Genomic DNA, 14,827 nt, shown 5'->3' on the forward strand with positions numbered 1-14,827 from the left:
TCAAGATATTATTAATTTATTATATACCTTCATATGTTAACCGTGATATCGCTCGATTAAACGTCCGATGATGATGTTTGATTTAAACTTTTTTTTTTCTTCATGAAATAGAGCTTAGAATTTTATATTAATTTATAAATGCATGCTAAAATCGTGTGGATATTTTCTAACCTACTGGATTAGCACATGGTATCTAAAATACATCTTGGAATTAACTTTATTGCGACATTAATCTAAAAAAGGAAAATAATTTTTTTTTTTTAATTCTGTTGGTTTATATTAATTGCAATATGTCAAGCAAAATTTAAACGTCTCCATGATGTAACAACATCCTAAAATGTCATTTTTTAGGATTTAACAAAAAAAATACTCTCGCATCATTTGGACAAATTCAAAATCCGAATTTGAAATATCTTTTTGTTATCAATAAGTGGAGTCAATTTAAGAAACCTATTTCTACAAGAACTTCTCTAAACCGTACACCAGATTCTGCAAATAAAGGGGAAAAAAAAGTAAAAGATGGAGCAAAATGAAAATAATTTTAAGAAATTAATGCGGGTACATAACGATTACCTTAAGACGCACAACTTGTCTGATCGCTAGAATAAGTCCTGGCATGAGACATTGGACATTTGTGATATCGTGTTTGATAGAATACATCTGGCAAGTTTTAGAACAAAATTCAACCATGCAAAATCCGCAATATAATAAAATAACATAAACATACACTTTTTTAAAATCTATATTTAGGTGTGGAAAATTTCAACCAAATCCCACTACCAAGTCTACTTTAATGCAAAAATACCTCTCCGGGTCCCGAAAAATAGACCGTTGTACTAGACACAAGCCCAGGAAGAACTAAACTATGCACACGAACCCCATCTTCTCCTAATCGTTGTCCTCTTGCCTGACACAAATACAATCTTATTATGTTTACTTTTAATCGTTTAACATTGGAATAATTAGGAGAAATAGCTACTCCTTTTACCAATATATTCAATTGTTTTTTACCCATGATAGCAACGTTCTTGTCTTTCTTTATCCATAATAGAAACATACTTGATGTATATGCTCGATAAAAACAATGTGCTTTTATTATTTTAACTTTTTTTTACCCATACTTATATTTTCTTTTTCCGTAACTGGTATTCTTTATCCATAGTATCATTTTGCTTGCAATGTACTTTATTTCTATTTTTCCCTAAAGAAATAGAACTATATATATTGGCATTGTTTATGGGTGTGAGTGTTTGTATTATAGGTAAAAATAAGCAAATTATATACTGGAGCATTGGTGTCAAGATCATCTCTATTGTAGAGTTGTCCGAGGTTGGAAAGGTTATTGGCGATCTGCGCAGAATCTTGCGATGGGAACACCTGTCAGTTTTCAAACAAATCATTTCTTTTAGAAACTGCATGAAATGATTAAGATATTGAATATCATTGACTTACTCCCGCATTAGCTTTAGATTCAACAATCTCAACATTGTTATAATGAAATGAAGCTGAAATTGCAGCTTGTTGGAGTAATATCGATCCTATTGACAATGTTGGTGCAACCAGACAACCCTGAAATTTAAAACCCAAAAGATTTATTTTGTCATCAAACCCTAAAGCTTCATAATTCTTACCATGCTGGCTTTCTCGCAGAAGGCTGATAATGCTGCTATGGTTTCGGGTTTGATTCGTGGTACATATACCACACTATTCATGCCGAATGCTGTTGCCTATTAACATCAAGAAGACAACAAAACATCAGCTTAAACACCCCATTAATGGAGGTTTAAGGTTAGAGGAAAACGAGGACCTGCTTGACATTGTCGTAAACTGTTGAAGGCTCTGTGAAATCAACTACAACTGATGTCGCTTTTAACTGCGGGAAAAAATTCATTTAAAATGGTTTGCTAAAAAAAAGTTGAATCTCTAAGATTTGATTACCTGAGATATGGAACCTAGTACCATGGTGAGATCGCTAATTATAGGTATCTCTAGAGCTTCTTCCATGCCACAAACCAGTCCTATATCTTCTCCGACTAGGTGTGAATCAACAGCTCCGGCGACTTCCATTCCTCTGGCTTTTGTGACTGCTAACACAGCAGCCATTCCGATCTCCTTAGCTGCTCCATTGATCACCACCTGTCCTCGTACCCATCAATCAATGGTTTGTTAAGAGTTATATATGATTAATATACCTTGATGTTGTTTTGAGGAGGTTGCTGCATTGAGCAAGAGATGGAAGGAGGGTAAGTTTTGAGGTAACGGGAAGTCTTGTGGTTTGTGGGGTGGATTTGGATTCTGAGGGCTGCCATTGTTGCTCCTGGAAGCTTTTTGTGTTGTGTAGTTTTGGATAAGTTAGTTTGGTCTCATTTCAAAGATAAGGTTTTTTTTCTTTTTTTTTTTTTTCCTAAAATAAGTCTTGCATTTTAGTTATGCGGCCAAAACAAAGTTGTTGAGGATATGTGTTTTTGTGTTGTTCTCTTTCTAATTTGGAAAGAAAACCTCAACTTAACGACTAAGACTGACTAATTAAAAAATCACAAATAGCTTCGTCACATTCATTGGAAACCATAAAATTAGATCAAATCTCTAAATATTAACGCGTCCGTATGTTACTAAAGAGGGGATACTAAAAAAGATACACAACAATTTTTCTCCATACACAACAATTGGTGTTTTAAAATATTGTATTGTACAACTATATAATGCATGAATTGTTATGTATGGCAAAAAACTATTATGTACAAATCACTTCCCACAGTAAAAACCCATCGAACCCTACTACTTCAAATCAAAACTAAACAAGAAATTTGAGTTTGAATTCAAATTTTTAAAAAGAAGAAAAGCAAACTGATAAAGATCTTTTTTTTTTTTTGCACGGTTTATACATTGATCAATAAGTTGAAGCAAACGTCAATAAAGATTAGCACGAATTTAGCAAAGTTAAAAGATAATAAAAAGATTACATACCAATCATCACCTGACTATTCAAATTAATTATGTGAAACCATAGATATGGAGCTAAAAAATGGCAGTGTTCGATCGGAGTTTATGTATCTAACGCAATGTTTTAAAAACCGGTTTGAACCCGACGGTCGAGCCGGTTGGACCGGGAACCGAAGGAGGGAATGATTCAACTATCACCGGTTTTACGTCGATTTCTGAACCGGATTGAATCGGCCAATTTTTAGAAAAACCCGGTTAAACCGGTCTAAATAAACCGGTTAAACCGAATAAAAACGCATGGAAAAAAACCATTTGCATAGTAAACTTTGGTTATTTATTTTTTCAAATTTATTTAGTGTACTTTAAATAAAAAAATATGGTAAATTTTATAAAGTTTTGTATTTATCTAAAGCTATATTTTATTTTGATATTATACTTTATTTTCTTTTTGACGGATATGCATTGATGTAAAACACTAAAATTTATGATTATGTGTTATTTTAATATATTTGGATTGATCTAAAACTTATTTTTATATGTATTTTTAATGTTTCACTTGTAAACGTCAAAATTAATGATTTATAGGAAAATTATAGAAACTGGTTGACCCGACGGTTGAACTGGTTAAACCGAGAACCGGTCACCATACCGGTTCAACTAAAAACCTGGTTTTTAAAACATTGATCTAGATGGAATCGGAGAGGGGAGAGTGATTGAAAGTGTCGTTGGGTAGCCCTCCGTGATTATCTGTAGTCAGTTTGTGTTCGGGACGCGTGTGATCTAATAGATTAGGCAGTGATCAGGTGCATTGAGGACACATGTCAAAATCTGGTCCAATTGACGGATGGTTCTTGACAGGGTAGGTCTTGAGAGGAATTATCTAGTGCAGGCGTATTTTCAGTTAGATCAGGAACAACTGATTCGGTGGAGAATGAGTTCAACTCGTTTTCTCTAGCCCAAGACAAAGAAAAAGTTGAAGATAGACTGAGTCAATCAGAAGTCGGCCTTTTGACTTCACTTTAAAACTGAATTACACACATAGTCCTTACACAATTTGGATCTGCAACGTTTTTCTCTTGAGAAATTTAGTTAGGGCTTCCAGTATGGTAGGGAGAAGGGCGTGCAAGAGCTGACATGACATGCCAACCTACACGTGAACACCATCCCAAGTGCGCGTAGGTGGCTTGTGGCGTAGTCCCATCCACGGACGAAGAGAACGAATTGGAGGAGGGGAGAGAAAGTAACGGTCATTTATTTGACCGTTTAATCGATTTTTTAAAAAAGAAAAAATTATTAAACCTTTAAATTTAAATAACATCTTTTGCCTATATATACTACACATCTTACCTATATTTTACACTTCTAAAACACAAACTTTCTTCTACTTTTTTTATCCTTTCTTCAAAAATAGACACAAACCAAAATACTTCACCCACTCCAAACACCTCAACCACTCCAAATGATTATCAAACTTACATGCAATTGTTAAACTCTCCAATCCAACAACAACCTTTATTCACTAACAATGACCGCAATAACAATTCAGTCAATCCCAATTCCAAGGTTTTTAACAACAACCTTCTCAACAATTTCAACCACAACAATTCCGCACACAATCATCTCAAGTCCCATTATATTAATCACAAATTGTAAACCTTGACAACGATGACGAACGGTCCAAGAAACACCACAACCACCTTAGAGAAGGCAACCAAAAGTAAAAGGGAGAAAAAGCAGTGGCTTGGAACGAAGAAGAGGAGTAAGCTTTAGCGAAAGCTTGAATTTTCATATTGTGTGACTCGAGAAAAGGTAACACACAATCCAGAGAAAGTTTTTGGAATCGTGTTTTGGATCACTTTCACGCGCTACTAGGAAGGCAAACGGATCGATCGTACGACACGGTCAACGGAAAATGGCATGATCTACGAACGATGCACAAAGTTTAATAACATATTTGAGTATTTAAAAAATATGCAGAAAAGTGGTTGCAATGACTTCAACATTTTATCAACCGCGTGCTACCAATTCAAAGTTACTAAAAATGGTAAACCATTCGGTCACCAAAAAGCGTGAGAAGTTTGTCGTAAGAGTGCAAAATGGGTCCTTAATTCGGAGACGTAGCATTCGAACCCGACCACTGAATCCAACAAAAGATCAAGAACTTCCGATTCGGACGCGGGTTTTTGGCCTAGACCTCAATGTGAATTCGATTTTGCCGAGGTAGAAGGTCCACCGGAAGTCCAACTTTGTCGACCACCGGGAAGGGACAAAGCAAAATGGACGGCGTGTTCAAGCGGAAAAACAACCACAACTGGCGACGTCGAGCTTATGGAATCCATAGATAAAACTCTAAGTTTTCTAGAAAAAAATACCAATAAACAGAGGGAGCTCATCGTTAAAATTGCTCATACTGATCTTCAAATCATATGTAACATCCGGATTCTAAGGTATATTATATATTTCTTTTATATTGAAATTTAGTGAGAGACTCGGCGAGTAGGAGCCTCGACTCGCCGAGTTGGATCGCGATGTGAGTGGCCGATTAATGAAGGACTCGGCGAGTCCACGCTGTTTAATGAAACCCTAACTTCTCGGGTTTGCGCCCTATTTAAAGACCCTTATGGTCGTCATTTGAGGCTACTAGTCCATAGAGAGAAACCCTAGAGTGTTGGAGCGTTTTGAGAGAGAAAGGAAGCCATTCTTGACCTTTGTGGTGTTGTTTAGCAAGAAGGAGGAGGTCCTAGCCAAGGGAAAGCAAAGGAGGTTGCTATTATGAGGATTTGAAGCTAAGATCATTGCATTTGAGGTATTACTTCGGCTCTTCTTCTGTTTTATGAAGAATATATGGATTTAGGGTTTCTTGTGCCCTTGTCTAAGTTGTTTTGATGTCCAATTAGTCCCTTCTGGTGATGAGGCTTCGGATCTAGATCCATAGAGGCCCAGAGAGCCTTACTCATCAATCTTTATGAAGAACAATGGAGGTCATGACCTTGGGTTAAGGTATTTGGGGCTAAATCATGATATATGGTCATATGGATGTTGCATGTGCATCAAGATTGAGACTTTACGTGATTATAGTGGTTGGAAAGGCCAGATCTATGGATTAGAGGAACAGATCTGACCTCAGAAGGACGTTTGAGTGTGAGCATGGCATGTACTCGCCGAGTTGAATCGGGTTACCCCGCGACTCGCAATCTGTGACGACCCGTGGAGTATAGGGTTGACTCAGTGAGTCAAGAGAGGACCAGGGGCGAAGAGGACAGGCGTGTACTCGCCGAGTCACCTTATTGCACTCGGCGAGTAGGGTCAACTGTGACCATTGAATTTCGTTGACTTTTAGGGTTTCGGTCAACAGTTGGACTTTTGAGTCAAGAAGGGGTAAAATGGTCTTTTACCCTTTTGAGGGATCATATAAGGGGGTTTAATCTAGCCTTTGGGAGCCATTACTTATTGAGGATATTTTGTATGTGATTAGGCGGGGGCTAGATCAGTAGATTCGTGTGCGAGATCATCCGAGATACCCGAGGTGAGTCTTCTCACTATACTTTACCTAGAGTGGTAACAGAGTTATGTGACAGAGTTATTGTATGCTATCTGTGTGATGTGTGGCACTGCATTATTTCTATGTGATTTATGTTGTGTGTATATCAGAGTTAGGACCGGAAGGTCCATAGAGCTAGGACCAGAGGGTCCACGGAGTTAGGTTTAGAGTTATGTGCCAGTGTATTTGTATGCTATTTATTTTATGAGATTTTTTGTGATATGTGATATGCATGATTCAGAGTTATCAGAGTTAGGACCTTTGGGTCCATAGAGTTAGGACCGGAAGGTCCACAGAGAATTGGGACTGGAGGGTCCCACTGAGACACACTGATCAGAGGGTCAACAGAGTTATAGCCTTGAGTGGCTAAGATGTGTTAGAGTGGTATTTTGGGGAACTTACTAAGCTTCGTGCTTACAGTGTTTTGTGTTATATGTTTCAGGTTTTCTCAGGATCACGGGAAGGCACCGGCTCGATTGTACACACCAGTGGAAGCGTTTGTTTTAAGGATCCTGGTTTATTAATTGATTGAACAAAAGAGTTATGTATTGTAATTAAAATAAAAAGGAGATTTTTATGAAAAGTGTTAAACAGATAAACTATTTTAATTGAAAATTTGTTTTGAAAATTTCGGTGTTACATCATAAACACAAAGCCCTAACCGGATCTCGACCCAGAAAATCTAGCGACATTTCTAAAAATCCAACAACAAGTTCGCAATAAATATGCAAATTAGGTTCTAATATTTATGTTTTAGTTGGTATGTTTTATGTTTTTTTAAGTAATTTATGATTTTTTTATGTTTTTTTTAAGTATTTTAGGATTTAAATTTGTGTGTTTTAAAATTAATGTAACGTGTTTTTAATTTAATGTATGTTTTTATTCGAATTATTTTTTAGTGTAATCTAATAATGTAAAAAAAATATTGTGGAGTGGTAACCATTTACAAGGGCTAGTGATTTGGTAGTGGGTTTATAGAGTGGAGCTGACATGGCGTTGAGGTGACATCACTTTTTAAGTGGGTTGGTGTGACCATACCCCTTATAGCATACGGTATGAGCAACGAGAAGTGATATTATTGCTGATGTGGTACCTCATAACATGGTCATAATAAGATGAATATCACCCCCATTTCTAGACATAAATGCCCTGATTTCTTAAAGCTACAAAAACATCCCGTTCCTAAATCATACAAATATATATTATTATATCATGATTTTCACTACAAACATAACAAAAGGCATCCACATACAACATTTTTGAATCACCAATTTCCTAGTCATTTCATCGAATTTCTTTCTAAAACTCATAGCATCCTCATCTGTCTTCATCTTGTAAAAATTCAAAGCATTTTACAATATTGAAATCTTCACTTCCATTGAGCTTGCATCTAGTTCTTCGTAGGGGCGGGACACAAGGGTTACAAACAGGGGGCCGAGACAAATCTTCAAAACTATCTTAAAGAAACGTTGCAAGATTTTTTTTTTTGGTTCGTTTCTTAGTAGCACGAACACTATTTAAGAGTATTTCCAAAAAAATTCTAATGGTTTTTCATAATTTCGAGAAAACCTGTATGTCTTCTTTAAGCTTGTAAAGAGCATACTGTTTTTCTTGTTAATATACTGTAAACAAAATTAACTAACTGTTAAGATAAGACAAGACAAAATAACATTGTAACAAATAGATATCTCAAACAATTATTTTGAAGAAAAAAAATTAAATTAATAACTAATAATTATGTTTTCTATAATTGTTTTGTAACGTCTGGAAATTGTAACTTAAGATTTATTTTAAACAATTAAAAATTAACATATATTTAGTAAATGGCAAATAATGAACACTAGATGTGAGAACCATGTATTACATGAGTTTATTTAAAATAAAAATTAAATATAAAATTCTAAACATTTAAGAAGTTTGAATTTATAAGAAAAGTGAAAAAAAAATATTGAAGTATAAAAATTAAAATGTTTTTTTTTCTCTTTTAAATTTAAACAAATAATTTAGATAAGTAAATAAAAGAAATTAATAAAACTTTAACTTGGTAATTTTGAAATTAAAAGGAAAGTTCATTAATAAAATTGATATGCATTTATTAGTATATTTAATATTATGTGGAATTTAATAAAATAGAAAAACCATAAAATGACATGTGAAATAAAAACTAATTTAAAATTACCACAAAATTACATGTGGCAAAATGAATAAGAATGTGACATGTGGCAAAAAGATCTTTATTTATTAGAGTAGATTATAAATAAAAATAAATTTGAGATTAATATCAAACAAATATAAAAACACATGATAATGGTACCTTTTAGTTTTTCTATGCAAAAGGATGAATGTTTGACTTTCTTTTTCCTACCTACTAGTATACTCTATTAGGGGTTGTTTGGCATTGCTTTTGAACATCAAAAGTCATTTTTATAAAAAGAATTTTTTGTAGAAGGACTTTTGCAAAATGAGCTATTTAAAATGTGTTTGGATTAGCAAAATGACTTTTAGTGTAACTTTTACATGTAAAGTCTCAAAAAGTCAGGTATTTGTGACTTTTTGAAACCTCTCGTTTTCTTCTATGTAAAAAGTAATTTTCAAAAGAACTTTTCTATTACCCAAACATCTTTTGACTTTTTGAAGAAGTTAAAAGTTAAAAGTTATTCTAAAAGCTATGCCAAACACCCCTTAGCCTGTTCCTTCACAAAAAGTTAGAAAACAAAACAATTCAAAAAAAGATCTTCATTGCACACTCAAAAACAAGAAGAAAGAATTTTATTTTTCTTTCTCCATTCTCTATGCCGCAAACGAAAGCAAAAGAAGTAAATAAATATGATGAAGTGGGCGTTGTCACGATAGAGAGCAAATATGAAAATGAGAAGAATTGATTTATTGGTAATCCGACATGAGCAAGGGCAGTGGGATGCCATCATACTTTAGGGTTTCTTTTGAAATGATTGAGTTACAAAGTGGTCAAGTAGATACTTAGATTATTTTTTGGTTTTGTTTATGGAATTAATTAGTTTAGTAATGAAGTCTTAGTGTTTTAGTTTTTCTGGGATTAGATCGGTGTTATCCTGGTATTAATAAGGTTGAAAAAACAGAAGGGCCATGGCCCCTCCTGGCCCTATTAAGCTCTGCCCTTGGTTCTTCATCATTTATCTTAGTCTTGTTTCTTGGTTCATCAACATCAGCCTATTTCTTGAGCTTATAGCTTTTTGTATTTGGATCCTTCATATTTATAACATCCATACAATTCGAGCCAATTTAAAACTTTTTAAATTATTTAAAACCATTCAGTTATTATAATTTGTTTTCAAAATAGTTTAAACATCAGAGTTACCAGAAGTTATAATCATCAGTCGAGGAAGTGTACGGTCACGCCTTCGCCTTCCCGCGGTCATCTGCTGAACCTGAAACAATAAACTGAAACTGTAAGCTCGAAGGCTTAGTGAGTTACCCCCAAAATACCAACGCCATACCGATATAACCATATCATATAACATATAAGCAAACAGAACAACTATGCGTCTCGAGTCTACAGTGTGACTGGTCCGCCCGCACCGAGCCTTCAGTCTACCTAGTCCACTCTCTGAGTCTACAATATGACTAGACCGCCTGCACAGGCCCTTCAGTCCGTTTGGCCCACTCTCCGAGCCTCGACACGTCTGGACCGCCCTTAAGGGACTTTCAGCCGATCCGGACCGCTTGTCAGGCCTTCGGCCTGACTAGGTCCCCTCCTGGGCCTGCAGTTTATCTGGTCCGCCCTGGGTATGTTGGCCTACAGCACGAAGTAGGACCCGCCTCACCCAACCCCCATACTAATCAAACAATCATGTGCACATAAATATCATATGCTAGCATGTATGTAATAGATAATCATACCGATCTAACATATCACTAACACAACAACCATCCTATAACCAGGATACCGACCTAACCGGTCACTAACATAACATCATCCAATATACCATGATACCGACCTAAACCAAGTCACTAACATAACATCATCCTATATACCAGGATACCGACCTAAACCAGGTCACTAGCATAATACCATCCTAACTACCAGGATGCAGATCTACCAGATTAATAAACATAACAAGAGAATACCCAGATACAAATCCAATAAAGGGTCAGCTTTGGTGCCTTAGACCTTGTTGATATAGTGAGGATAAATCACCTTGTAATGTCGATCTGAACTGAAGAATCGAACTCCTGAATCACTGCCTCACCAAAAATCATGAACTATACAATAATAAATACCAAGTCATTACACAACATAACAATCTTGACTAAGGGGTCCACACAATCCATCATGTCCATTCTCTTTATTGGGCCAAGGCCCAATGCCAATTCAAAAACCTTGAAGGTCCTTATGCCAAGCCTATTATTGGCCCAATTTACCAAATTGGGCCTAATTCCAAGATCCGTTATCAAGACTTGGCCCAAAACATAATATTTATAAAGTCCAGCAAAGGCTCAAATCCAACTAGTCCACAAACAGCCCAAAACCCGAAGCCTAACTGCCAAAGGCCCAACAGAGGACGTACGCGGGGAGTACTCCTCTGGTACGCGGGGCATACTCATCTTTATGTTGACCACCATCGGGGTGGTTGACCCAGTACGTTGGGCGTACTGGATTTACAATGGGTGTACGCGGGGTTTCACCAAAACCCTAATAAGTGCTTAATGGCTTAAGCACTTAAGCCCAAACTCCAAATCGATCGACCAAAAATCCCATAGGACTATAAAGTCTCAAACTTTATCACTTTGGACGTCCATAAAGTTCTTAACAGATGGTCTTAATCCATTAATACCTTCCTACTTCATGCATGAGACAAATTTAGCTATTAGGACACCATTTTAATCACTTCGGACCTCTTCTAAGGTCTGAAAGGACAACCCATTTCGTCCAAATCATAACATGCACCATTTTGGGATTTTTGGGACAAGAATGCTTCCATAAATCTAAAATGACTAGGTCTATCTCATACAAGTATAAAGTTCCAAGCTTTTTACCTTCTGGAGCTTCTAGGGCACAACCCAACTTCTGATCTACAAGCTTGATCTTCTTCTCCAACTCATTGATGCAACACCTTCTTCTTAAAACACTCAAGAACACTCAAAACGCTTAAACACTCAAGGAAATGGCGAAGGTTTGGGGAAAACGACTCTAAGCAGTGGAGGCTGGGGTAAGGGTGGGTTTTGTGCTCATAATGTCGCTTACATAGTCCCTAAATCCTAAATATTAGGGTTTCCTTCTGCCATGAGTACGCCCAATGTACACAAGTGTATGCCCAGCGTACTAGGGCGCACCTAGTACTCTCAGCGTACCCTTATGTACGTGCAACATACTCCTCCTGATCTCAATAATTGCAATTTAGCCCTTAGACTTTCATGGCTTCACCCTTCTATCCCCAGGGACTATAAATGACAAATCTTGGGATGTTACAATTCTCCCCCTCTTTAACTAGGCTTCGTCCTTGAAGCCTACTGTGGCGAACCATTCACGATAATGCTCCCGCATCTTGGGCTCTGGCTCCCAAGTCTACTCGGATCCTTTCCGATGCCACCATTGGTTTCCCTACATGGTTTAAGTGCTCTCCGACCTGAACATCACACAACGATACAACCACCTACTCATCCAATATGCGCCTTTGCAGCTACCAAACGTGAAAAGCGTTGTGAATCCAATCGAACCTTTTCAAAAGGTCTATCCTACAAGTCACTTTGCCAACCTGACAAAATCCTGATGATCGAAAGTATCGGAAACCCAACATTCCCTCTTCCTTAAGCGAACCTGTAACAACATAAATTTTCGAAACAATTTTTCAAATTTTAAAAACATACTTTCATTCATAATAGTTATAAAAATATCATTGTATCACATAACAACCCTTAACATTACATCCCAAGATCATAACATGTAAAACTCCTCGTGTGTATACTGATAATGCCGGCGCCTTCTCGCGGTCGTCACTAGCACCTGAAACACATCACACAACACTGTAAGCATAAATGCTTAGTGAGTTCCCCAAAATACCACATACCACACATACGCCTTTCCATGACATAACTCTATGGGATCTTCCTATCCGAGTGTCTCAGGGGACTTCCGTCCCAAACTCCGATAGACCTTCAGGTCCTACCCGTATCGACCTTCCGGTCCATAACCTCTTGACCTTCCGGTCCATATCATCTTGACCTTCCGGTCCATACCATACATAACATACATAGCACATACATATCACATAACATATAACACATACATCTCATAGCATACAAGACCTTCCGGTCACACATAGGTACCCTTCCAGGTACAGTATAGTGAGAAGACTCACCTCGGTATCTCGGATAGTCTCGTACTCGATCACACTGGTCTAGCCCCCGCCTAAACACATAACAATACTCTCAAATAAATAATGGCTCTCAAAGGCTAGATTAAATTCACTCTGTAATTTCCACAGAAGGGTAAAAGACCATTTTACCCCTCCCTGACCTAAAAGTCCAAAGGTTGACCAAAACCCTAGAAGTCAACGAAAGTCAGCAGAAGGCAATACGCGGTGCGTACCTTCTTTGTACGCGAGGCGTACGCCAACAAACCACAATCGGGGCTTCAAACCCTTACGCTGTGCGTACTGGGAGTTACGCCCAACGTAAGTCCCAGTTCAGCCATTTCTTAGATTTTGGTCTTAAACGGTTAAGACACTCCTTCAACTTCCAGATCTGACTCTCTTACAACCTCTTATTCCATAAAGTCGGAACCTTTAAGCCTTTGCATGGCTGTAAAGGTCCCTACACCCTCAAACCTCTTTCCTTTTTTCCTCCAAAGGTCTAGATCTCATGCATGGCTCCATCTTTACGTCCAAGTTTACATTTTTATGAACATACAACACTTATAGACCAGAAATATGATAGATCTAGGCCAATGGAGACCATTTGCTCAAAAAGTCTCCATCTTGGGACCAAAAACCCTAGAAATTGGTCCAAGACCACATAACTCAAATAACAAGGCAATGTTTGAGCTTTTTACCTTAGGAAGAACCTCCAACCTCTGAAAAGCTCAGATCTACTCTTTCCTACAAGCTTCTAGCCTCTAAAATGACCTCTTCTTTCCTTCCACCACCTTGAAATGACACTAGAAGCTTAGAACATCAACACACTTGCTAAAAACGAAAGAGGACTCTCTATTAGGGTTTTTCTCCCTGGAATGGAGGCTGGGGTCGCAGCCATAGCATTCCTTTTATAGTGCTCAAGCCCCAAATTAGGGTTTACCTCTGGACACATTACGCCTGGCGTAACCTGGGTACGCCCAGCGTACCTAGGCGAGTCTATGTCCAAAATAAGCGTGGGAGTACGCGTAGCGTACTCCTCAGTACGCCCAGCGTACTCACAAGCCTAACACATACTTAAAGAACTTAACTTGACAACTTGGGAAAAGGAGGAGGGTTAAATAGCTTTACCTGAATTTCAGGATGTTACAGAACCCCTTTGTGCTGACAGGATAATGCGTTTTTCAGCTCCTAAAATATCATACAAAATCAATCCACTAATAAACACGAACACTCATGCCTGACCCAATCAGCCTCGGGCTGAAATACCAGGCATGCCTACGACGAGTCCAGTCATCCCTAGGATGGAATACCCTCATATCGCCACACATGTTTGGCCCAATCAACCCTCAGGTTGGAATACCAAACACATCAGGTCCAATAAATCATAGGGTTCGGTCATCCTCATGATGGAATACCCTAGATTGCAATACTTATATGAACATAACTCGGGTCTACTCATAACTTGAGATCCAAGGATCTATCCTTATGTCTCATCCACCATCCTCTGATTCATCACAACCGAGTGCAACTCCCCCGAACCTCAACAATACATCCAATCCGAATGCCCTCCTACCAGAGACATAACCAACACAATCTCTATTCCCATAGCCTATGATTGGAATACCGTTACATGGTCCTCAATATAGGTCTGGATTGCCTCTGAGCCCACAACATGAGTCTGGTATGCCCTCTCTGGCCCTCAGCTCATGACTGGAATGCTCCCGATAACCTATCTACACTGTTGTCGTCAGTTTAGATGTCGAGCACTCTATCCTGGAGGTACTCACCTCCTCCATTGCTCAAGAAGGCCTAATCAATGTCCTTCACAACACCAACAAGTGTTACAGTGCTGCAACCTCACCCTACGCTATCCACTTGTAGAACAAGTTGCTACCCCATAACACATATATACTTAGAACCCGATCATATAACCCATACAAAGTCTTCAGCATACTCCATCAGCATGTTCAATACTTAGGGGCATACCTACTGATTGTTATAGCATAACAAC

General features: G+C 37.7%; 1 protein-coding gene across 1 annotated transcript; it reads right to left on the reverse strand.

The window, feature by feature from the left end:
• Positions 1 to 322: 322 nt before the first annotated feature.
• CRR1 (Dihydrodipicolinate reductase, bacterial/plant) lies at positions 323 to 2,393 on the reverse strand. The gene is made up of 9 exons (XM_079017095.1): positions 2,193 to 2,393; positions 1,939 to 2,136; positions 1,808 to 1,873; positions 1,632 to 1,727; positions 1,453 to 1,569; positions 1,285 to 1,377; positions 806 to 907; positions 574 to 660; positions 323 to 489 (listed from the first exon to the last, which is right to left on the reverse strand). Exons 1-9 carry the CDS (start codon positions 2,307 to 2,309, stop codon positions 457 to 459), a joined length of 909 nt encoding a protein of 302 aa, XP_078873221.1. The 5' UTR covers positions 2,310 to 2,393; the 3' UTR covers positions 323 to 456.
• Between the last annotated feature and the right edge of the window lie 12,434 nt (positions 2,394 to 14,827).

The sequence above is a fragment of the Lactuca serriola genome, chromosome 8 (genome assembly GCF_051521515.1).
Source record: "Lactuca serriola cultivar US96UC23 chromosome 8, Lser_US96UC23_V15, whole genome shotgun sequence".
NCBI classification, from domain to species: Eukaryota; Viridiplantae; Streptophyta; class Magnoliopsida; order Asterales; family Asteraceae; genus Lactuca; species Lactuca serriola.